This window comes from Mus caroli, unplaced genomic scaffold (genome assembly GCF_978045245.1).
Source record: "Mus caroli unplaced genomic scaffold, Mus_caroli_1 scaffold_17, whole genome shotgun sequence".
Classification (NCBI taxonomy): Eukaryota; Metazoa; Chordata; class Mammalia; order Rodentia; family Muridae; genus Mus; species Mus caroli.
Window position 1 is genome coordinate 35,260,962 of NW_028227272.1, and position 21,839 is coordinate 35,282,800.

Below are 21,839 nucleotides of genomic sequence, written 5' to 3' on the forward strand. Positions count from 1 at the left end.
AGAGTAGAACTGGCCATGTCCCTCACTGGATGCAATTCTTGGGAGAGCTGACCCTGCACCTCGCCTGGGCAGCAAGGTAGAGCTGGGCCAGTTTGTGGGACTGCAAAGCATGAGAGCCGGTGGCCTGACCAGGTCAGACACCTCTCAGGCCCAGATCCAGGGCTTTGAATTGGCCCACTTCAAAATCTACCCCATTGATGAACTGCTAGAGTGTACAAAGGGGCTGGTTCTACAAATCCAAAGCCTATCTCGATGACACAGAGCATCCACAGGATATCTGAGAGGAGTCCCAGTGAGCTTCCAGTATTGATAGAGTAGTAGAAGCCAGAGGACTTGTACCAGACCAATGAGTCATTGTAATGAACATGTGCAGGCATAGAAGTGTGGACAAAAGGGTGTACTGTGGGACACGCTACAGCTTCCACAGGGAGATTTTTTTTCTCAGTTGTAGGGAGGTTGCAAGGGTGGAGGGTGAGTTTGGGAGTGTTGGGGGGAGATGAGTGGGATTGGGGTGCATGATGTGAAATTCACAAAGAACCAATAAAATTTTAAAAATGAAACTTAAAGTAATTTACATAGCATAATTATCAGTCCTGAATTTTCAATATTCCTTTACAATATATTCGTTTAGAATATATTTTTCTCGCCAAGGTAAAATTTTAGCATTTATTACTAGTGATGATAAATACCCTCATTTTTCACTTAGCTTGGAAACTGATACATCCATCTGGAGAAGGAAACCTGTTTTTTTTGTGATTGGTTTGTTGGATTTTGGTAGGGATCAGTTTTGAAAGGACGGGTAGATTCCTGTACCAGTAAGCCTAGCTCAGCCCCTGTCATTGTCTGTGGAGTTCTTTCATACTCTCTAAACATTGTTCTCCACGGGTCTTGCTTCAGCATGTGTCTTGCCTCAGCACTTGCATCTGTCTCAGCTGACATCACTCTGCCAGTCAGCCCTAGTCTTGTGGAAGCAGCAAGAAACTGCAGCACACCACGAGAAGATTTTTTTTTGGCCCATTTTTCTCTAAGTAGTTCCGACCAATGCAGCTCAACTACAAAATGTAAAGCGGACCAATACATGCGGGTCATTAGCAAGAATCCTTCATCACATGTCCTTTCAGTCCTCTCTCCTATGTCTGCTTCAGTGAAATTGTTCCTTCACGAGTCTGCCTTAGCCTTTCACACTTCTGTCCATTTTAATGACACATTCCTTCACATGTTTGCACCATCCAAAATGACTTTCCAAAGAACCCTCAAGTTTCCACTTCGGAGGAGTTCTTCAAATTTAACAAAGCTAAGATATTAAACAAAGCTAAGATATTAAAACTAATTGTCTCTACTTGAGTGTCTATCAGTAAAAGAATTCAGAGATAGTAACTCATTCATTTGATTATTCTTGGAGGTGTAACGTTACTAGCATGCCACTTGAGGGTCTCTTGTTGCTTTAGTGTTGTCTGTAATCATGCAGGAGACAGACCTGGACATGCCAGTGAAGGGTTCTAGATTGGGTAATCAAGGCAGGGAGGACTTGCTCTATGGGAGGGAGAACAGCATTAATCACTGTTTCCTGAGGGGATGTCATTTGCCCAGCCACCTCACTCTGGTTGCCCAGCCAGTATTTTCATACTGGCAGTGACATTTCCTGCAATAAAATGTGTTGTACTTTATCATTCATCTAAATACATAGTACTGATTTGTATTGATGTGAGTTGATATTGTTATGTAAGATCTAAGTTCTATAACACTAAAATATCCCCAAAATATGGTATTTCAGAGTTTATTGGGGAGAGCTGGACTTTAATGAATAAATACAAATAAGGTGTAATATGTTATTCTGATAAAGAATGAGGCAAAGACTTGGATAAAGGGATGCTGGAGCTGTTGAGGTTGTGATTTAAGATAGGGTAAGAATGTAGCATTTGAGGAAACACCTGAAGTGGGGGTGGGGGGGGGGACTAGATTAGTAACTTTTGCAGTTATAAGAAATTTGTTGTGCATGTGTGTGGGCATGCACAAGTCCAGTGGGTGTATAGGTCAGAGAACTTTCAGGAGTAGGTTCTTAACTATCATGTGAGCTCAGGGATCAAATTTAGGTTCTCCAGCTTGGTAGCAAGTACCTTTCCCCATGACCCTTTGAATATCTTTATTTTAAGTGTTGGTTTATATCTTTACTACAGTCAGGATTGGAAGCATTATCTTTCCCTGTCATCCCTCCCTTAACACTCAAAATACCCACAGCAACAAAAACTTTATCCTATCATCTGAAGAGATGGTAGGACCTGGGTTCTGTTGCCAGCACCCACGTGGTGGTTCACTACTGTCCATCCTCCCACTTTTAGAGGATCTGTCATCCTCTTCTGGCTTCTACAGGTGTTAGGTGTACACATGGTATACAGACATAGATGGAGCAAAGCACCCCTTCACATAGAGTAAACACATCTTAAAAGAATATTAAAGGAGTATAAGATTGTTACATAAAAGAATCACTTATAGTGATTATAACTTTGGGGATTATTTTTTAATCTAATATTTTTCTAGAGATTTAGCTATGTTGTTGAGAATCATAGTGTGTATAGATGTACCATAACTTGTTTTATACATTTTCTCCCATAAAGGATACTTGGTGGCTGTTCACATTAGTTTGTGTTTCTGAGTAGCTTTTTGTATAAATATGAATTTCATTGTTAGGGAACAAATGCACAAGATTGTCATTACTGGAATGCTGTGTATGTTTGGAGGTAGAGCCAACTGGTGGAATGTGAGGCCAGAGAGAAAACCGAATCAATACTGCAAGGATTACTTAGGTACCTGGAGGCGTGCAATTGCCTGCACATGAAATGGGAAGACTGTGGGTGCAGCAGGTTTAAAGGCAGTCAGGAATTTGCTAATGACATGACACAATCTAAAAAGGAAACTGTTAAGTAGATAGTTCACTGGAGAGGTCTGGCTCGGTGATACCCAGTTGGGAGTCACAGCTTTAAAGCTGCAGACTGCACAGGATAACAGAGATAGTTGAAAAGAACTGAGAAATGTAAAGGATGAAAACCAAGAGGAGAAAGGGAGCAGGGGAGAGAGCATTGAAGGAGGAGGAGGAGGATTGTCACACTGTCTGTGGTCTAGTCTGCAGCAGTCTGAGATTGTAGGTCAATGCTATTCTAGAGATGTATAGAAACTTTCTCAGTTTCTTCTGAGGAGCTAGCTGTAAGTTTTTTGTATACTTAGCATGTCAGTGGTCCCAGAGTGGGGCTGAGACTTACCTAAGGGTTAATGAAATTTTGTATCCTTTCATGTAAAATGATCCATATTTTCTCCAGGTGCATGTTTCTAAAAGATACTTTTTGAATTCTCACTATTTTAATAAAACCCTTTCAATTGCATGCCCCATATTCTGTTGTATGGCATCTGTGTGCCTACTTGTCTTATTTTGAATGATAAACTCTGAGCACTGAAGTCTGCTTTATTATTGTTGTGTCTCTAAGTCAAATAGTAATATGAAGGCCAGAATGGGTTATATTCCATTGTTATAGTCAGAGCATGAGTTCTAACACACCTGTTTAATTAAATTTTTTAAAAAATGAATTTTTGCCTCTGATGTTTGCTAGCGTCTTTTTTAAGTAATATTTTTAAAATGTGCATTGGTGTTTGACTTGCATGTAAATCTGTGTGAGGGAGTCAAATCCATGGTAACTGGAATTACAGTTGTAAGCTGCCATGTGGTTGCTGGGAATTGAACCTGGGTCCTCTGGAAGAGCAGCCGATGCTCTTAACTGCTGAGCCAATTCTCTAGCCCTAGTAGTATCTTTCTGAACCCTTCTATACTTAAAAGACTCTTTACAATGAGAATAATGATGTTGCCAACATGAAAGGTTTAAATTAAAAAGATAAAGCTGCTAACATAGTATATATGAATATATATATGAATATATATAGTCAGTCAGTACATTTTCAATATTCTGTAGTCATTGGTATCATCATCACTATTGCTAATAATTGTTATATTGACTTTTATAGACACAGGGTTTAAGGAATGCATTCAAGATAGCATTTACCTATATGCTAATAAGGCATCTGAAATAAACTTTCAAGAACTTCATTTGGGTCTTTAATCTATTACAGCTGATAAGAAATATAAGTTCTCTACTTTTTGTCACACAGTTGGTTCCTTTATAATTTATAATTTGATATTCTATGTACTGGTTATAGTAGCATTAAAGGAAAATATTATAAATTCTTAGATTACTAGTGATTAAATTAATCTACAAAGTTCATTCTGTGTGTATGAGGGGGTGGGGGTGATAGGTAAATATGATTATCAGAAATTTTTCTTTGTTTTCTAGAGCAATGATATACTGGACCTTCTTCTAGGTTTTTTTTTAAATAAACAATAAAGTTTTATTAGAACATGGGCATGATCTTTTTAATTTTGTTAATGGCTATTTTTACAGCGTTGCCATACAGTTGAGTAGTTGCAGCAAAGTCCACATGGTTTGCCAGTCTGAAACATTTACTCTCCGGTCCTTCATAGAAACACTTGTCCTCTCTTGTTCTAGGGTGTTACTTTTGTGGCTTTTGTCTTACAACTTCTTTTCATTTTTTTGCTCTTTACTTATGACCTATGTATAAATAGGCCTCAAAACCTTACAAGGTTATGGGGTGGAGGATAATGTGACACCACTGTTTAGGTGGTGCTTATTTTTGCTGCTGTTTTCTAATTAGGAGTCCAGGCAAGTCTGGCATCTTTTCTTTCTCTATATACATTTTATGTCCCACAGTGACTTCAGGAGCCCTCTTGTTGAGGAGGGAGTGAACACATGCAGGCTCCACTCTGCACCTTTCACCTTCAGTGTCCGCTCCTTCAGGTGAACATGTACCAAGCTAAACTAACCTCCCTGTCTCCCAAAGAACTTTCTAGGCCAGGGGTCCCTGCTACTGTGTTAATAGCCATGTAGTAAGGAGCCCGAGAGATCTGCACATTCCACTCACCTGTTGTTTAGTCTGCCTCTCATACCTTGGTTCCCATCCCATTTTGAGTGTTTCCTTCTCTATAGTCTTGGTTTTCTTTCTTCCCCTCATCCCTTAAAAAGTTCTTTCATAGTCAATAGTATTCCCCAAATTAAATCTGCTACTCAGAACACATCAGTGGTTCTTCCTTCATGGCTTGCAAAATTTTTTATCTTTGAATATAAGTCATTTTTTTTTCCTGACAGGTTTGCAGACCTTTACAAAGTAACAAGCACGTTGGGTTTTTTTGTTTGTTTGCTTTTTTTTTTTTTTTTGGGGGGGGGGTGTTCGAGACAGGGTTTCTCTGTATAGCCCTGGCTGTCCTGGAACTCACATTCTAGACCAGGCTGGCCTCGAACTCAGAAATCCACTTGCCTCTGCCTTCCGAGTGCTAGGATTAAAGGCGTGTGCCACCACGCCCAGCAGGTTGTTGTTGGTTTTTTTTTTCCTCTCCTTGTTTTAGTTACTCTTCTATTTCTGTGATGAGACACCATGACCAAGGCAACTCATAGAAGAAAGAATTTATTTGGAGCTTACATGTTCAGAGAGATAGAGTCCATCCATGATCATCATAGTGGGAACATGGCAGAAGGCAGGCATAGTGTCCACAAGCACAAGGTGGAGAGAAAGCTAGCCAGGAATAGCATGGGATTCTGAAGCCTCAGAGCCCACCTTCAAGTGCCACACATCCTCCAACAAGGCCACACCTCCTAAATCTTCCCAGAGAGTTTCTGTAGGGGTGGTTCTGATGCTAAGGTCATATTTCCCAATTGATTCTTGATCTATCAGTAAAGATGTAGTGGGCCAAAGTGTAGGCGGGACTCCCCACCCCCTCACCCCCCACCCCCCACCCCCGTACCCTCTCCTCCTCCCCAGCCAGTAGATACAGCTTTGGAGAGAGAAAAGCCAACCAGCCATGTGAAATACTGGGCCATGAGCCTCTTCTCCAGGCAGGAGGTTGGGATGTTGAGCTAGGACTGAAAGTGGCTGAGTAACTGAAGTTGAGGGTAGATGTAAGATGCTGAGCTGGTAGTACTGGGAAGGGCACACTAGGTGCAGTAGATTGGAGGTGCCCAGCAATTGAGCCATAAGGCAGGTTGAATTGAGCAACATGTGTGTGTCCATGGATCCAATATTCTCTGGGCGGGGGCTGGTAGCACAGTCCACCTGGGGTTTAAAATGGGGTAGCAAAAGATACACACAACAGTTTCTCCAACTAGCGACCGCGTGAGTGGTCACACAGGAGCCCCTGAGGGCCATTCTCATTCAGATCACCACACTTCTGTGTGTGTATGTGAATACAGCAGTTTGTTAGTGATTAAAAAAAAATTGTATTGGAAGTTTTGGTGAGTTCACTTATTAGCATATCATTTTGCAGACCAAAGCATTAAGTTTTGAAGTGTAGTTGAGTTGAAAATATTTGTTGTATACCTGAAGTTATTTTGAGATTTTCTTCTTAGAAGCCATTTGTAGAGTATTTGGGGAATATCCGATTTTACTATGGAATTTTTTAAAAAATTAGAGATTAAAGTGATTCATCTCTTTGGATAACATTAATTTTTTACAGAAGTTATATTTAGGGAAGGTGGTCTTGAAAACAAAGTCCTTGAGGTGAATCCTGTTTTACAGTAGCAGCAGAGTTCTCTGTGATGAAGGATAAAGTTTCCCGGCAGAACAAACTTTGGTGAAGAGGAAAAGATGATAGACAGATGTATGCTGCCTACTTTACACCCACAGCTTGAAGCTTGCTGGTTGTTTCTCACCTAAAAGTTAACTTTCTCCAAGTTTTACATAATGGTTCCTAAAGCACCCTTCTGGTAATCTAAGGCTCTATGACTTAGCTTTCAGACACAAACCAGCCAACTCTCCCTCCCTAGTATAAGGTATCAGGTATGGTAAAAGGGAATGAAACCCTTTATGTCTATTTGTTAGTTTTTGTTGTCGTAACAAAACTTTGTTACGGCAACAAAAACACCTGACAGAAATTACTTAAAGTTAGGAAAGACTTTTTGGCTTATAATTTCTTAGCAGGTTCAGTCCAGGTTAGCTGACTCTATGGTTTTAGTCCCCTGACTTGATAATTCAGCACAAGAGTGTAGTAGAGCAGAGATGCTCACACAGGAAGGGACTAGAGACAAGTCCACTTTTGCAGGATATACTTCTAGAGAACTCCTTTCTCCAGCTAGACCCATCCCACACATACTGTGAATCCATGAAGGGTCTGTGCACTGATGAGTCCAGAACCCTTAGTACTAAGTAACTCAGTGATTGGATTCACTAGCTGTGGAACAAGACTTTAACATATATGTCTTACAGGGAATAGATATCTAAACGATAGCAGTCCTTTTAGAGATATATGTATTTTAATGTTTATTTTTTTATTAAAAAGAAGAAAAGCAATTTTTGAAATGTCTTCATCAGGTTTTCTCATTAGTATGGTATTTCTTATATCTTCAGTAGCTAGCTTGTTATGTGTCCATTACAATTACAGGTCTTTATTTTGTATATAAGAGTCTACTTGTCTTCCCTCCCTATTCCCTTCTCAATGCTAGTTGGTCAACAAAGATAGCAAGTTCAGTTTTTGCTCTTAAGGAATTTGTACTAAGTTGATTAGATGGGGGTATGTGTTGTCTTTGTCATTGCAATCTAATACCTGAGTTCTGTAAGCTTTGGGATACATGTGTATAACAGCATTGACCCATGCTTGTAATAACACTGCGAAACTTCAAATAACTTGAAAATATTTTTAAATGGTCTAAGGAGAGTTTACTGTGTGCTGGGACAGCTGAGGATGAGGGAATGGGAACGGGTAGTAGCAGTTTAAGAAGAGGTAGGTGTGTGAGTAGGAAAAGGTCAGGGAGCAGGGAGCACTGATACTCTGAGATAGGCAGCAAGATTTGGGTATAGTGTGGAACACACACTCAAGGTGTGGATGGAATATGGATAAGAAGCCGTATTACAAAGGGAGTTCCACTGGCAGGAAATAATGTCGGCACTCCAGTGTTCCTTAGGGTATAGTTTGTTTGTTTTCTTTTATTTTGAAATGACCTGTGTGTTTCCACCTAAATTGTATCTCCTATATACAGGATTGTATTTAGAACATAAAAATAAAATCCAATTTGAATCAGATGGTGGTAGTGCACACTTTTAATTTCTGGTCCACAGAGCAAGTTCCAGAACAGCCAGGGCTACTAGGGAGACCCTGTCTAGAAAAACAGCATAAAAATCGAGTTTGGCAATCTCTGCCTTTTGATTATTAACTTAATTCATTCATAATTTGCGCAGTTTCATATAAGGATTTTACTTAGTCTCTTTCTCATGTTGGTTTTGCCCTCCCTTCTAGAACGTGTATTGACTGACTTCTTTGTCTTTAACAAACACCTTTTCCCTATTTCTGACCATTCCACAAGTGAATGTTATAAATTCTAGTGAATTTTACACTCCTGCCTGCCACAGACCCTCTGGATCCCTTTGTCTGTGTGGAACAGGTCTCTGGGGCAGGTGGGTAAAGCATCGGAGGGAATGACAGACAGATGCACACAGGAGAGGTTGTGTAGAATCTGAATGTAATTTGTCAAATCGAGCATCAAACTTTTTATAGAGAAGAAAATAGGGAAGTTGGGTGACACACCAGCAAGGTACAAAGAGGTTACTGGATTCTTACACAAAACAGAGGAATTCAAACACCAAGGTCTAACAGGAACCACCTGGGATAGAATTCATGGTTAACAACTGGGATCAAAAAGAGCTCCACCTAAGGTCCACTTAATCTTAGAAGCCAGGGTCAAGGACTTCGTGCCCTTGCCATAGTTTCAATTTTAGTCTTGTATAGTCCACCTTCCCCCTAGGCCATTGTAAATACGTGTATGGGTGTAACTCAGCTATCTATAGTTCTAAGTATCTACTCTGGTTCCTCCTTAGGTCTCAAACTTCCTTCTTCCTAGATGGTGGTAAATTCCTGTGTAGGGCAGTGACTTAGCTTTTATTCAAAGTGATAGTGTAATACCAGAGGCAATTCTGAATGTCACTGAATAGACAACATTCTTACTGAATTCCAAGCCCATGGTCTGCTCAAGGACTTTCTAGGACGTTGGAACACTGGTGAAGGCTTAGCTATGTCAGAATTCAATCTTAAAAGGCACTTATAAGATAATACTAAAAGAGAGCACGTTGGATCCATACACCAGACTAACTCAGGAATGGAATATTAATGTATGGGTTAAAGAGAACTCCAGACTCCAGGAGGTGAGTTTCCGTGAAACTCTCTGCCTCGTGAGTGGCTTCCAGGCCTCTCGGCCTGTCAAGCTGACTTGACCAGAGTGCGTGGCACCTGCCCCCTTACTCTATCTCACTCTGCCCCTTCCCACAACCCTTCTTTCTTCCCAGCGAGCCCCACTCTTATTTTCACGCCGTGTGTTGCCCGCTGCTCCATGAGCGTGCGTGAAGATTGTTAACTGCAGTAGCAGAAGAGTTCGCTGTGCTCCAGAGTGCCAGGCCTTCCTTCAGCCACCATTAACTGTCAGTAGCTCCTTACCAAGGGCTAGGGCCTCAAGGGAACACAGCCCCCTTCATAAAGAAGAACTGATGAGCCCAATCTGAGCAAAAACGTTTTAGTACACTCTACTAGCTTTTTCATTGCTATGATTAAATATCTGGGGGCGGGGGGGTTGAAAGTATAGTCTATTGTGGTGGGAAAATATGGTGGCCAGAGCTGTTTTAGGTATGGGGGCACCTGTGTGCATTGTGCCCACAACCAGGAAGCAGAAAGAGTTGGATGGTGGCGCTTTGTTACTCTTGTATTAGTTCCGCAGTCTAGGATGCTAGCCAACGTGGTGGCACTTGTCCTCCCCATCTCTTAAACAACTCTGTCTCCTGACAGGCACACCTAGAGTTGTGTCTCTCGGCTGATTCTTTAGTGGTTGTTCTGGGGATTACACTTGGCACCTAACTTTATGACAATCTATTTCAAGTTACTATTGTATTAGTTCTAGTAAATTGTAGCTCAAATATAGCTTAATTTCCCTTCCTTTGTGCCATTATTGTTTGATGCAACATTTATGTTCTATGGCATCTATTTTATCTTTTGATAAAATGAAAATAAGTCGGGCTGGAGAGATGGCTCAGGGGTTAAGAGCGCCGACTGCTCTTCTGAAGGTCATGAGTTCAAATCCCAGCAACCACATGGTGGCTCACAACCATCTGTAATGAGATCTGATGCCCTCTTCTGGGATGTCTGAAGACAGCTACAGTGTGCTTACATATAATTAAATAAACCTTTTTTTTTAAAAAAAGGAAAATAAGTCAATACATTTATAACATTACACGTTATGATTATAGTAGCTATTTTATAGTCACTGCTAATGCACTAGCTTCAGCTATCAAGAATCAATGTTTTCTATGTGAGTGTCAACTTTTCTGTCATTTATTTATTTATTTTTTTACATTTTAAATGAAATGTTTTTTTATATTATAGCAACTCTAGAGTATGATTTTTTTAAAGACTTATTTATTTTTATTTTCTTAATATGAGTGTTTTGCCTAAATTAGTATGTGCATATTTGATGCCCATGAAGGTCAGATGGCACTGGATCCCTTGGAACCATATGGGTGCTGGGAACCAAACCTGGGTCCTGTGTGAGTACTTCAAGGTCTCCTAACCACTGTGCCATCTCTTTAAAATAAACTCACGGACTATTTTAGAGCATTGTGTTTTATTTTATTAATCTCTTAACCTGACTCTAGTCTAAGTTTCTTCCCATAGTAATTAGCCTTTTAATTCTGCAGTAAAATTAATTTCGTGGATCAGTTAATCATGTTATTCAGGAGAGATTATGTTTAGCACTGTAGTTATAAAGGTCCCTTTTTTTGGGTACTTATGTATGTGTGATTTGGAAAATACATTCAAACACGTGTCAGGGTGCCTTTGCGTTGCCTGAGGTGACCTTGGCTCTCTGAGGCATGTACTGTACAGGTGTCTGGGAGAGTGGGTTTCCTGACCTGTCATCCTTCTGTAGCTGGAACTTGCTGAACCTGCCTCATCTCTCCCTGCACCTCCCACGCCTACTTAGTTCATCCTCATGAGTCTGTGTCTTCATTGTTGTTCTGAAATTGACATCTTACATTAGCCAGATTGTTGATTTTTACGGTTTTTATCTTAATCTTTTAGCAACTTTTGATATAAATGACCACATTTCAAAGCTCTTTTTTGGTTCTAAGATAATAATCTTTTCTTTCTTCATTTACAATTCCATTATCCATGGTTCCTCTTGCCCCCTATTATTCAAACTTATTCTGTTCAATTTTTAGAACTCTCTTTCAGAATGGTAAGTCAGATCCTAACTTCACCTGTCAAAATCTCCGTTGACTTCCGTTTACATTTAAAGTGAAATCGAGTTTCTTACCATGGTTGGTGAGGTGTTTGTTACTCCTGTTTTCCCACACTGTCTTTCTCTCTGAACTTACCTTTCTCCCCCTACTCCCCTACTTAATGATGCAGCCACAGTCTCTGTGCTTAACATTATTTTAGAAGTACCTTGATCATTATGGTGAGGAGCTGTTATCCTTAAATATTTCCTGTGCTTCCTTTGCAGAACCGAGAGCTCCAGATCATGAGAAAGCTAGACCACTGTAACATAGTGCGACTGCGGTATTTCTTCTACTCGAGTGGCGAGAAGGTAGGTGTGAGAGCGCATGAGCTGACTGTTCTCCTCGTGGGAATAACCCCCTCCCCCTCCCCGTTCCTCCATCAACTAGCTTTGCTAACTGATTGGGAGAATTCAAAGCACAAACCAGGATTCTGAACCCAAGATACACGGTTGATGGTAGCGTGGAAATGTCAATGAGAAGAATGAACTTTAAGAGATCTTCCTGGGGAGGCCAGGGAGGCAGCTTCACAGCTCTTGTTACTCCAACTGGAGGGCCTACCTTAGTTCAAGTGTCCAGAGCCCGCAGTTAAAGCTTGACTTCAGATTTTATACTTGTAATGGCTAATGTTGTTAGGCTCACGTTTCCTTTTGACTTTACAGAAAGCTTCTAGTATAACAATTTTCACTAAACTTTATGTAGGTGTCCTTAACTATTATTCTTACCTCAGACCTATAATACAAGAAGGTACTTAGCTTGTGTTTGTGATGTTTATGTCTACAGATCTATAATTATTATTATAGCATTTTAATCACCATAATTAGCAAATTGATCTAGTATTAACACTTGTATCTTAGTTCTTTTTACTTTTAAGATTTTATGTTAGGAATTATAAACTCTCAAAGCATGTGGTGGAGTTTTGTTTCTAGAGCGACTGGTTGGTACTACCTACTTTTCATCTCTCTTAATCTAGCAAACTGCCCATTAGTGTTTATTCTGGCATGTCTTTTCTTTTTCCTGTCCCTTCCCAAATAAGACTATAGAGTATCTCCCATATCCACAGCGTTTTTATAATGGGATTTTTGTATCCTTGTGATTTCTTTATTATTAGATGGTAGACATTGTAGTACTCTGGAGAGAAGAATAAAGGTCAAAATTACATCTTTGGTGATCTACTAGATAACATATAGATTCATTTGCAAATGCATCCTCTAAAATTCTCTAAACATTGTATTGTAGTTACTTTAATAAATATAGTCCCCATGTACCAGGCCTTATTTTAATGCTTTGTAAATGTTAACACATTTAACTTGGAAATGAAAGGGCAGAGAGAGAGAGAGAGAGGCCTGCAGGGTACTGAGTGGCTTTTCAGATTTTGGTTTCACAGGAGGGATCCATCATTCTGACTGAAAGCTGACTGGCTATTCTGTTTATGCTGCAGAGGGGAATTTCTCCCTCCTTGCTCCTGCCTTTAGTTTTCTGTTTACCATGACTGCTCTTGTAGATGCAGGAAGCCTTCTAATGGAAGTTATCAGAATAGCAATAAATCTGTCTCTACTAAAAGTAATATATATCTCACCTTTTGAGCAAAGTAAAAAAGATACTTATTGGTTTGGAATATTTCTATTCCTTTTCTTCTAGACTCTGGTTTCTGTCGCTCTGTAGCCTCCCCACCCCCACCCCCACAGCACCTCTTGAATCTATATGAATTCAATTTCATAGGTCTCTAGACTTTTCTCTTGTTAGGTTTTGCCCTGTTTTGCTTGCCCCTTCCTCCACCCCTACCCCCTTTTCCAGTTCTCTCTAAGTCCTTGTGCAGATTCCCTGCCTGGCTTGGATATTTCTTATTCTTTCTTAGTATCCTATCAGTCTTGGCTTAAACTTTTTTTTTCTTTTTCTTTTTGAGATTTTGTATTTTACTGTGTGTGAGTGTTTTGCATATGTGTGCCTGTGCACCAGGGTGTGCAGTACTGGTGGAGGCCGGAAGAGGATATCAGGTCTGGAACCACAAAAATGCTGGGTCTTCTGGAAGAGCAGCCAGTGCCCTTAACTCACTGTCAGCTCTCCAGTGCCCACTCTGGGCTTTGTCAGCCAGGACTGTCTCTACGAACCAAGGCTCTAGCCCCCTGATTACAGCTTTAAAGACTTTCCCTTTAGGCAATCAACTCTCTGCTTGTAACTAGGGCAGTGCTAGCTAGCTGTTGTAACTAGAATCAGGATTGTGAGCATTCCTGCTGGAATTATTGCTTGCTGTAGTAACTGAAGCATGTTGTAACTAACATATTGTAGCTCACCCTGTAAGTTTTAGGAGCTCTCATTTGGAGTCGTAGTGCCTTCCCTTGATTAGATAACAATGGGAATTTAGGGGGCTTGGAAATTTTAGACTTAATAATTTTGTGAATTTCAAATCTACAGAATAGTGATTTTTTTTCCCCACCACTTTAGTATTTAGCTGTAGAAAACATCCTCATGAAATTTTATGAAGAATTGTGATAGAATAAATGAACCACAAAATAGCCCTTCTGTGGAAACAGACGTTTGCCTGTCCTTAACTATGCTCACTCCACAGGACTTCATGATCCAGGTTATATTATAAAGCCACATTCTGCCTCAGGAATCCCAGGTTCTATCTAAATTGTTTTCTCTTAAGTTATCTTGCATGTAAAAATACTTCATGTGACTGCTCTTCCAGAGGTCCTGAGTTCAATGCCCAGTAACCACATGGTGGCTCACAACCATCTATAATGGGATCCGAGGCCCTCTTCTTGTGTGTTAAAGATAGTGACAGAGTATTCACATACATAACATAAATAAATAAATTAAAAAAAGAAAAACTTCACGTCATAGGTTGTTTGAGTGAAGAGAAAAACTTTCCCTTCTGCTTATATAAGAAGACTTTTAAAATAGAATGATGTCAAATTGTTTTCATTCTTCACTTTTATGTAACTTTATGTAGTGTTGGGATTGGGCAGAATTACGCTAAGCTTAAATATGCCTGTTTACCCTGGATTTGGGGAGGGAAACATTAAAGGTGACATGTGACAGTAATCCATTCAGAAAATGAAGGGTATGACCACTTGGAAATAAAGTGGATGGCCTGCTTTGTAGCTGGAAGGTGGGTTAGCTTTGCAGTTCTGGCATGTAGTAGCACCATGCTTCTGGGCACGTTACTCAGTTTTATAAGTCTACCTCCTACCTTTAACATTTGAGGTTTTATAAGGAACACTTTTAATGTTCATCCATTACTGATAGCATTGAACTATGAACCCCACATGTTGATTTACCACTTAATAAATTACTGTATTTAGTAATGGTATGAATTCATAGAGTACTTGCTGTCATTAGATCGTATCATGAGCCTTGCACTTGTTGTTCATAACTCATACTGTATGGTACGTACCCTCTGTGAAGAATACTATTTTTATCTTCATGTACAGCTGCAAACCACACTGAGATAATAGTATGTAAGTTACCTCAGATTTATACAGCTACTAAATGGGCTTTGGGAGTGCAACCTAGGGAGTCTGAATCCAGAGTATAAAAGATTTCATATTATTCAGCATAGGATGTGCAATAGAAAGGTAACATTTAAAATAGCTTAGTGATGATGGGGTTGAACAGCGGCAGTTGTATGGCAATGATAGTTGTAGAAGTAGTAAAGATAATGATAGCTAAAACATATTAGATACTTACTGGACACCACTACTGTTAGTTTTATTAGAGAGTTTACAAGTAGCATCTGAAAACTTATTGATTTCTCTTCTTTTATTGTATACCTCTTCTCTGTCCCTAAACAATCACTTAAAACAGATCCATAGTTATCTTATTTTTGCTATCATTAATTGCAAAGAGTTGTATGGGTCATTGTGTTGAGAATTGAGTGTCTGTTCTTGGCAAGATGATAATAGTTCATGACTATGGAGGTGAAAAGTGCAACTGTTCCTGGTGTAAAACAGCGGGAGGTTGCTTTCTGATGGTGTTGCTTCTCTTGCTTAAAAGGTAAATTCTAGATTTCTTAGCATGACTTAAAGGTCTCCTTATTTTTTTATATTTACTACTTTTTATGCATTTTTTTCTACATGTATGTATGAGAACCGTGTGCATACCAGGTACCTATAGAGGTCAGAAGGGATGTTGGAGTCCCCTGGAACAGGAGCAGCAAGCGTTCTTAACCATTGAGCCAGCTCTCCAGCCCAAGATCTTGAGTATCTCTGCCCTAACTGAACTTACCTCACCTTTTCTTTGTCAAGGCTGCCTGTGTTCCAGTCTGGCCCAAGCACACTTCTCTCAGTGCACCATCGTTTCTGTTGTACAAAGGCTTTCATGGTGTCTTCTCGCTGCTGTTCTGTGGTGTTCCTTACACTCTGCATCTCTGCTCTTCTTCTCATAGATTCCCACTTGTTTATTTCAGTTCAGCAGGTAACTCACGACTTCTTTCCTTTCTGCCTTTATAACCTCCCCAAGTTTACCTAAAAATCTTGCATATACTTTTAAATGGTATTTTCTTGAATTTTACCACAATTTTAAAAAGCTATATCTTTTTACTTCATTGTCATTCTCAAAAGCATTCCTAGATCTTACTCGGTTTTGTTTCTTTGACACTTAGTATAGTCAAGTCAGTGTTTAGTTAGTTTTGTAGATGATGTATGGAAAGCCTTCTAGATATTCTTAGGAAATGGAGTGACTAGGCTGGGGCCATGACTCAGTGGGTAAGGGTTCTTGCTGTGCTTCTGAAAGCTGTAGAATCTGAGTTCAAATCCATAGTATCCTTATAAAAACCAACCTACCCATTTCTTAAGCCCAGCATTGTGGGCTAGAGACAGTCTCTGGCCTATGAGTGCTCACACGCATGTATATACACACACAACGCACACATGCACACATGATTAAAAAATCCAAGTGCTAAAATAGAGCTCAGTATGGATGATATTTATTATTTGAAGTTAGATTTATTTTATATTATTTTTGAAAATGTATTTAATTTTATGCATATGAGTGCCAGTGAAAGACCCTGTGACTGGCCCTAAGGAGCAATTCCCAAGGCAGTCCCAGTTTCCATACACTGCACATGTATGCACATGCACCCTTTCCCAAGCTCAGCTTCTCTTTTTGTTAGTACTATAGTTTTCTATTCTCTATGTTGTCTCTGCTTAAATGTTTGAATATTTTTTCTCAGCTTTATACTTGTTTCTTTCCCCCAAAGTCTCAAGTTGTTGTTGTTACGATCTTTATGCAAGGGTGCTGTGGTGTGTGTGTGTGTGTGTGTGTGTGTGTGTGTTCCTTTGTGCATGCACCTGTTCCTACTACACTGAGCTGTAATCCCTATGAGACCTCTTTTTCTCTCCTCATCTCCTCTCACCTTCTTGCTCCTCCCCCTCCTTTCTCTCTCTCTCTCTCTCTCTCTCTCTCTCTCTCTCTCTCTCTCTCTCTCTTCTTTTTCTCTCTTTTATATTTAGTTTTTTCTTAGAGATGTCTTATCCTATAGCTCAGGCTAGCCTGGAACTGACAGCAGTCTTCCTGCCTCAGCCTCCTGAGTGCTCGGGTTCTAAGGATGAGTAACTATTCCCAGTGAGGTCATCGTTCACGTGTGTGTGCTAAGCATGTGTGTGCTTGCCTGTGTGCTCAGGTATGGGGGCCACAATTGTGTTTTTTAAGGCAGGGTTGCTCACTGAGCCCAGGGTTTGCCTTTTGGGCTAGGCTGACTGAGCAGCAAGTCCCTGGGATCCTCATGACCCCTCTGTCAACATTGATGTTAAGTTCATCTAGTCTTGCTTAGCTTTTATGTGGGTGCTAGGGACCTGAACTCAGTTCCTCAAGCTTGCTTGGCAAGCACTTTATCCACTGAGCCGGCACTCTCCCCTGAAATCTTTTTTTTTTTTTTTTTTTTTTTTAGACTGTGTAGTCTGCATACTGCACTTGATGCATCCCATAAAGTTTAAGTATGTGGCATTTTTGTTCACAGTTAAATCTCAAGTATTTTTTCATTTCTGTAGTATAAAATTTCTGCCACTTAGTTTCCTTTCTCATTCACTCCTTGTCGGGATTAGATTAATTTCCACATGTTTGTAGGTTCTCCAGTTTTCCTCATATCTGTTTGAGAGAGAGAGAGGGAGAGAGAGAGAGAGAGAGTGTGTTTGTGCATGCACCACAGCATGAGTGTAGAGATCAGAGGACAACTTGTGGGAGTCAGTTCTCCTTCTACCCTGTGTTTCAGGATTGAACTCAGGTCGTCAGACTTAGTGGCAGTGCCTTCCTTAGCAGCCAAGCCATCTCCCCAGCCTCCTCCTGTCTGTGGTGCTAGTGTCCATTGTGGCTGGAGAAGATATTCCACATGGTTTTAAACTTACTGAAATTGTCGTGTGACTTCCTGTAGTTGGTCATGTCTAATCTCGTGTGCTTTCTGGGAGAAGAGTGTGTAATTGCTGTTAGGGTGAAGGGCCGTTTCCGGCAGTTGCCAAGGAGCCCATCCTCCTTTGCTTTACATCAACGATGCGTCTGTCCATTTGTGGCTCTGTCTTTGCTGGAATACGTGTGGAACATTACACCCTGGTGAATTGATGCGCTTACCACTATGTGGTGCTCAGCAGCATGTTTTTTTTTTTTTTTTTTTTCCTTGCTGCTGCTCTGGATTTACAGTGCTGTACCTAGTCAACGGTGCATTGTGGCTCTGGTACCACATCCTAGGTGTCTTACCCATGCTAGCAAAGTCTCTTAACTGATTTTTTTCATTTGCTGTATGTCCTTAGGATAGTTTCCATGCACCAAATTACTTTATAAGTTGAGTGTTCATCGTTTGAGATTTTGAATCGGCCTCTTTTCTTCCCTTGTCTTCCTGGCCTTTTAGTGACTTTCTACACTTGCTCTTGGACAGCTGTGAGAAATTACTGTTAGGTCTAAAAGCTGAGTGAAATAGAAGCTTCCAGTTGTCATGGCTCCAGGCTGTAGTACTGGGGCATAGACTAAACACTAGTGGCCGTGGGTGCATCATATTTAAGAAGCAAGCACCACAAAGGAGTAGCACTTACTTATACATTATAGAGCATACCAAAATATTTTAATGTAGGATCAAGGAAATAACATCAATACTTACTTTCTTTTAAAGTATTATGATCTTTAAAGTTTTCTGAGGATGTTATTTTTTTCTTTTAAAAAAAAGTTAATTATAACTGCCACAAGGAATGTGACAATGTTATAAGCTTTGTTATTGAGAAAAATCACTCTCCTGAGAGTAAAATTTACTCAGTTTTTTTTATAGTTAGTAACCATATGTGTTGGTTAATTTTAGGTCAGCTTGACACAAGCTAGAGGCATTAGGGAAGAGGGTCTCCATTGAGAAAATGTCCATAAGATTGGCCTATAGGCAAGTCTTCTTAATTAATGATTGATGTGAGAGGGCCCAGCCCACTGTGAGTGGTTTCAGCCCTGGCCAAGTGGTTCTTGTTTTGTAAGAGAGCAGGCAGAACAGGTCATATGAGCCAGTAGGCAGCATCCTTCCACGGTCTGTGCATCAGTTTCCTGCTTTGAGTTCCTGCACTCACTTCCCTATGTGGAGCAAACTCTTACTCCCCAAGTTGCATTTAGTCATGGTATTTTATCAAAGCAATAGAAATCCTAAGACCTCATACATGGCAGTCTCAGATACAGAATCATTTCTAAGGTCTTTGTTCTTTTCCAATTCTTGCTTTTTAAGTTTTTTTTTTTTTTTTTTTTTTTTTTGGTAATGTGTAAATATCTAGGTATAATCACAAAGTACATGCTAACCCACACCCACACCCTTTTAGCACTCAGGAGGCTAAGGCAGAAAGATCAGGAGTTCAAGGAGATCCTAGGCTAAACAGGAAGACTCAGGGCCAGCCTGAGGTCTGAGAGACCAAGTTTTAACAAAGAAAGTGGGTAGGGGGAGTGGAAAAAGGGAAGAAGAGGAGAGAAAGGAAAACCACAGAGATGTTGGAGACTTGGTCCTGCCTTGAGTGTATAGGAAAACCAACTGAGCAAGCCGATAAGTAGTGCTTCTCCATGGCTTCTGCTTCAGCTCCTGCCCTGACTTCCCTCAGTGATGAGAGCGACCTGAGAGTTGTAAGCTGAAATCTTCCCTCCCCAAGGTGCTTTTGACTTTATATCCTAGCCATAGAGAGCAGTGAGGGCATACGGCATGTAGGTTATTTTTAGTTTCTTATTCTTCATACATATGTCATCATCTTGTCCATACGTTAGGGCTCACATACACATAGGCACACGTAGTTTTTTTTTTTTTCTTTTTTCTTTTTTTTGGTTTTTCGAGACAGGGTTTCTCTGTGTAGCCCTGGCTGTCCTGAAACTCACTTTGTAGACCAGGCTGGCCTCGAACCCAGAAATCCGCCTGCCTCTGCCTCCCGAGTGCTGGGATTAAAGGTGTGCGTCACCACGGCCCGGCGGCACACGTAGTTTTAATGGACAGTTTCAAGAAATAATATTGCTAAGTCATGATGGGTTCCTTATAGCTTCACTTTTGCCTGAGGGCATTAACTCACAGACTTCTCAGGAGGTTCCAGGAGCTTAGGGCTAATACTTCATTTGCTCAAATTGAATTTTTCTGTCTCATTTGAAAAGAGAAGATCTTAACTTGTTTTATTTTCATTTTGTTACTGAAATTGTGAGTGAAGTTGAATATCTTCCATCGTTCTTCAGTTTCAATATTTGTGTTTTCATATTCTCTGTAAGTCAGTACTTTAAAAAAAATTTTTTTTTTTTTGTTCAGCCCTTTGTCATATGTAGTAGAAATCTCTTTGCCCAAAACCATTTTTTGGGCATGATCTCTGTGTGGTTTTGTTTTGTTTTGCTTTTGAATAGCATGATTTTTGTATTTTTATGTTATCAAATTGATTTTTTTCTTAATACCTTGAGTTTGTTGTTGTTTTGTTTTGGGTTTTTTGTTGGAGTTTTGTTGTTTTGGTTGATTTTTTTTGTTTGTTTGTTTTTTTGTTTTGTTTTTGAGACAGAATTTCTCTGTGTAGTCCTGCCATTCTTCCTGTTCTGGAGCAAGCTGTGTAGACCAGGCTGGCCTTGAACCCAAACTCACAGAGCCTAGTGCCTTTGGCTCCTGGGTGCTGGGACTGAAGTGAGCCCTTTCTTTCCCCGTCTTAATATCTCTCACTGCTGCTCCAGCCTCCAAGGTTCACTTTGTAAGCACCCCCCCTTTTTTTTTTTTACACACAAAATTTTGAAATTAGTTTTAGATGTTTGTTCCATTTTCTGTTAGGTGTTTGCTTATTTATCTTCTGTGCTTGCCTCTTTTCTGTTGCTGTTGTAGAGTGCTGGGTGTCCTGGCAAAAATCAGCCAGGAGAGAAACAGTTTATTTTGTCCTATGGTTAGAGAGGGAAGCAATCCATGATGACCTGGAAGGTGACACCTAGCAAGCAAATGATTAATTACATTTCATATGCACACAGGGACCAGAGAGAGAGACAGAAAGTGGGATTGGGCTGTCAAACCTCAGACTGCCTCTGCCTCTGGTGGTGTACCGACTCCAGGGCTCCACCTCCTAAAGGTTCTATAACTTTCTTAACTGTGCCGCCAGCTGGGGATCCAGTGTTCAAACACACAAGCCTATGGGCTACATTCTCATTCAAACCACAGCACCTTGCTTTCCCATTAATCTCCAGCCCTTCAGATTCTGAGAATGCAGGGTTGCTGTCTCACTATTACTAACCTCTCTGAATCACTGCTTCCCTCCAGGAACACTTTAGAATGATACTGTGTCTTTTAAAAGCTTCGGCCTCAAGCTGTTTTATTTCCTTGTTCCTACAAGTCATTTGGGGTGGGGGTGATAGAAGCATCTTATACATTTTACAGTGATAAGCTGGAGTCTGTCACTGTCTCTGCTGCTACTGCTAGGTGGTGATAAGCCATGCCATTTAAGTGCCCGAGTTGTATAGGTTAAACCTGGCCTCTGTGGGGGACGATTGAACCTCTGGAGAAGCGCTCCATAATTACACACTGTGTAAGTCTGGGCAGATCTCAGTGAGATCCACTCTGTAGGAGAGGATGCTCTCGAAGACGCCCTTAAGGCAGATTTTGGAGGCTCGGCAGAGGCTTGTGCTGGTAAGCTGCATTTAAGGCTGAATTCCTTCTGTGTATTTCTGTCACTAGCTTTAATTTACATCAGTTGCTGAATTTTTTGGCAACTCACAGGAAATTGGTTTGAGACTATAGCAAACCAGAGTTTTAGAAAATTACAAATTCCAGAAGTGGAGAATCTTGGAATTCTTTCTTTTTAAAATACTGTCATAAATAAGAGTCCCCTGAATAATCTTTACAGGAACCCCCAAATTAAAAAAAATTAAAATCTACTTTGAGAATATGAAATATCACTGCTTTTTTTTTCTACATGTTTTCTAGAGTTGAATGTTCTCAGAAGTTCAGGAGTTAATGCCATGGCTGTTTACATTAAAACATTTAAACTTAACAAAAGCCCTCACTTAAGCTTCCATGTTTC

General features: G+C 40.3%; 1 protein-coding gene across 2 annotated transcripts in view; it reads left to right on the top strand.

The window, feature by feature from the left end:
- The window catches only part of Gsk3b (glycogen synthase kinase 3 beta), a 151,816-nt gene that overhangs the window by 69,747 nt on the left and 60,230 nt on the right, over nt 1–21,839 (top strand). For both annotated transcript variants that reach the window (XM_029470640.2, XM_021184609.3), the window contains exon 3: nt 11,592–11,675. In XM_029470640.2, coding sequence (XP_029326500.1) covers nt 11,592–11,675 — 84 coding nt within the window. The remainder of the gene's footprint in view (nt 1–11,591; nt 11,676–21,839) is intronic.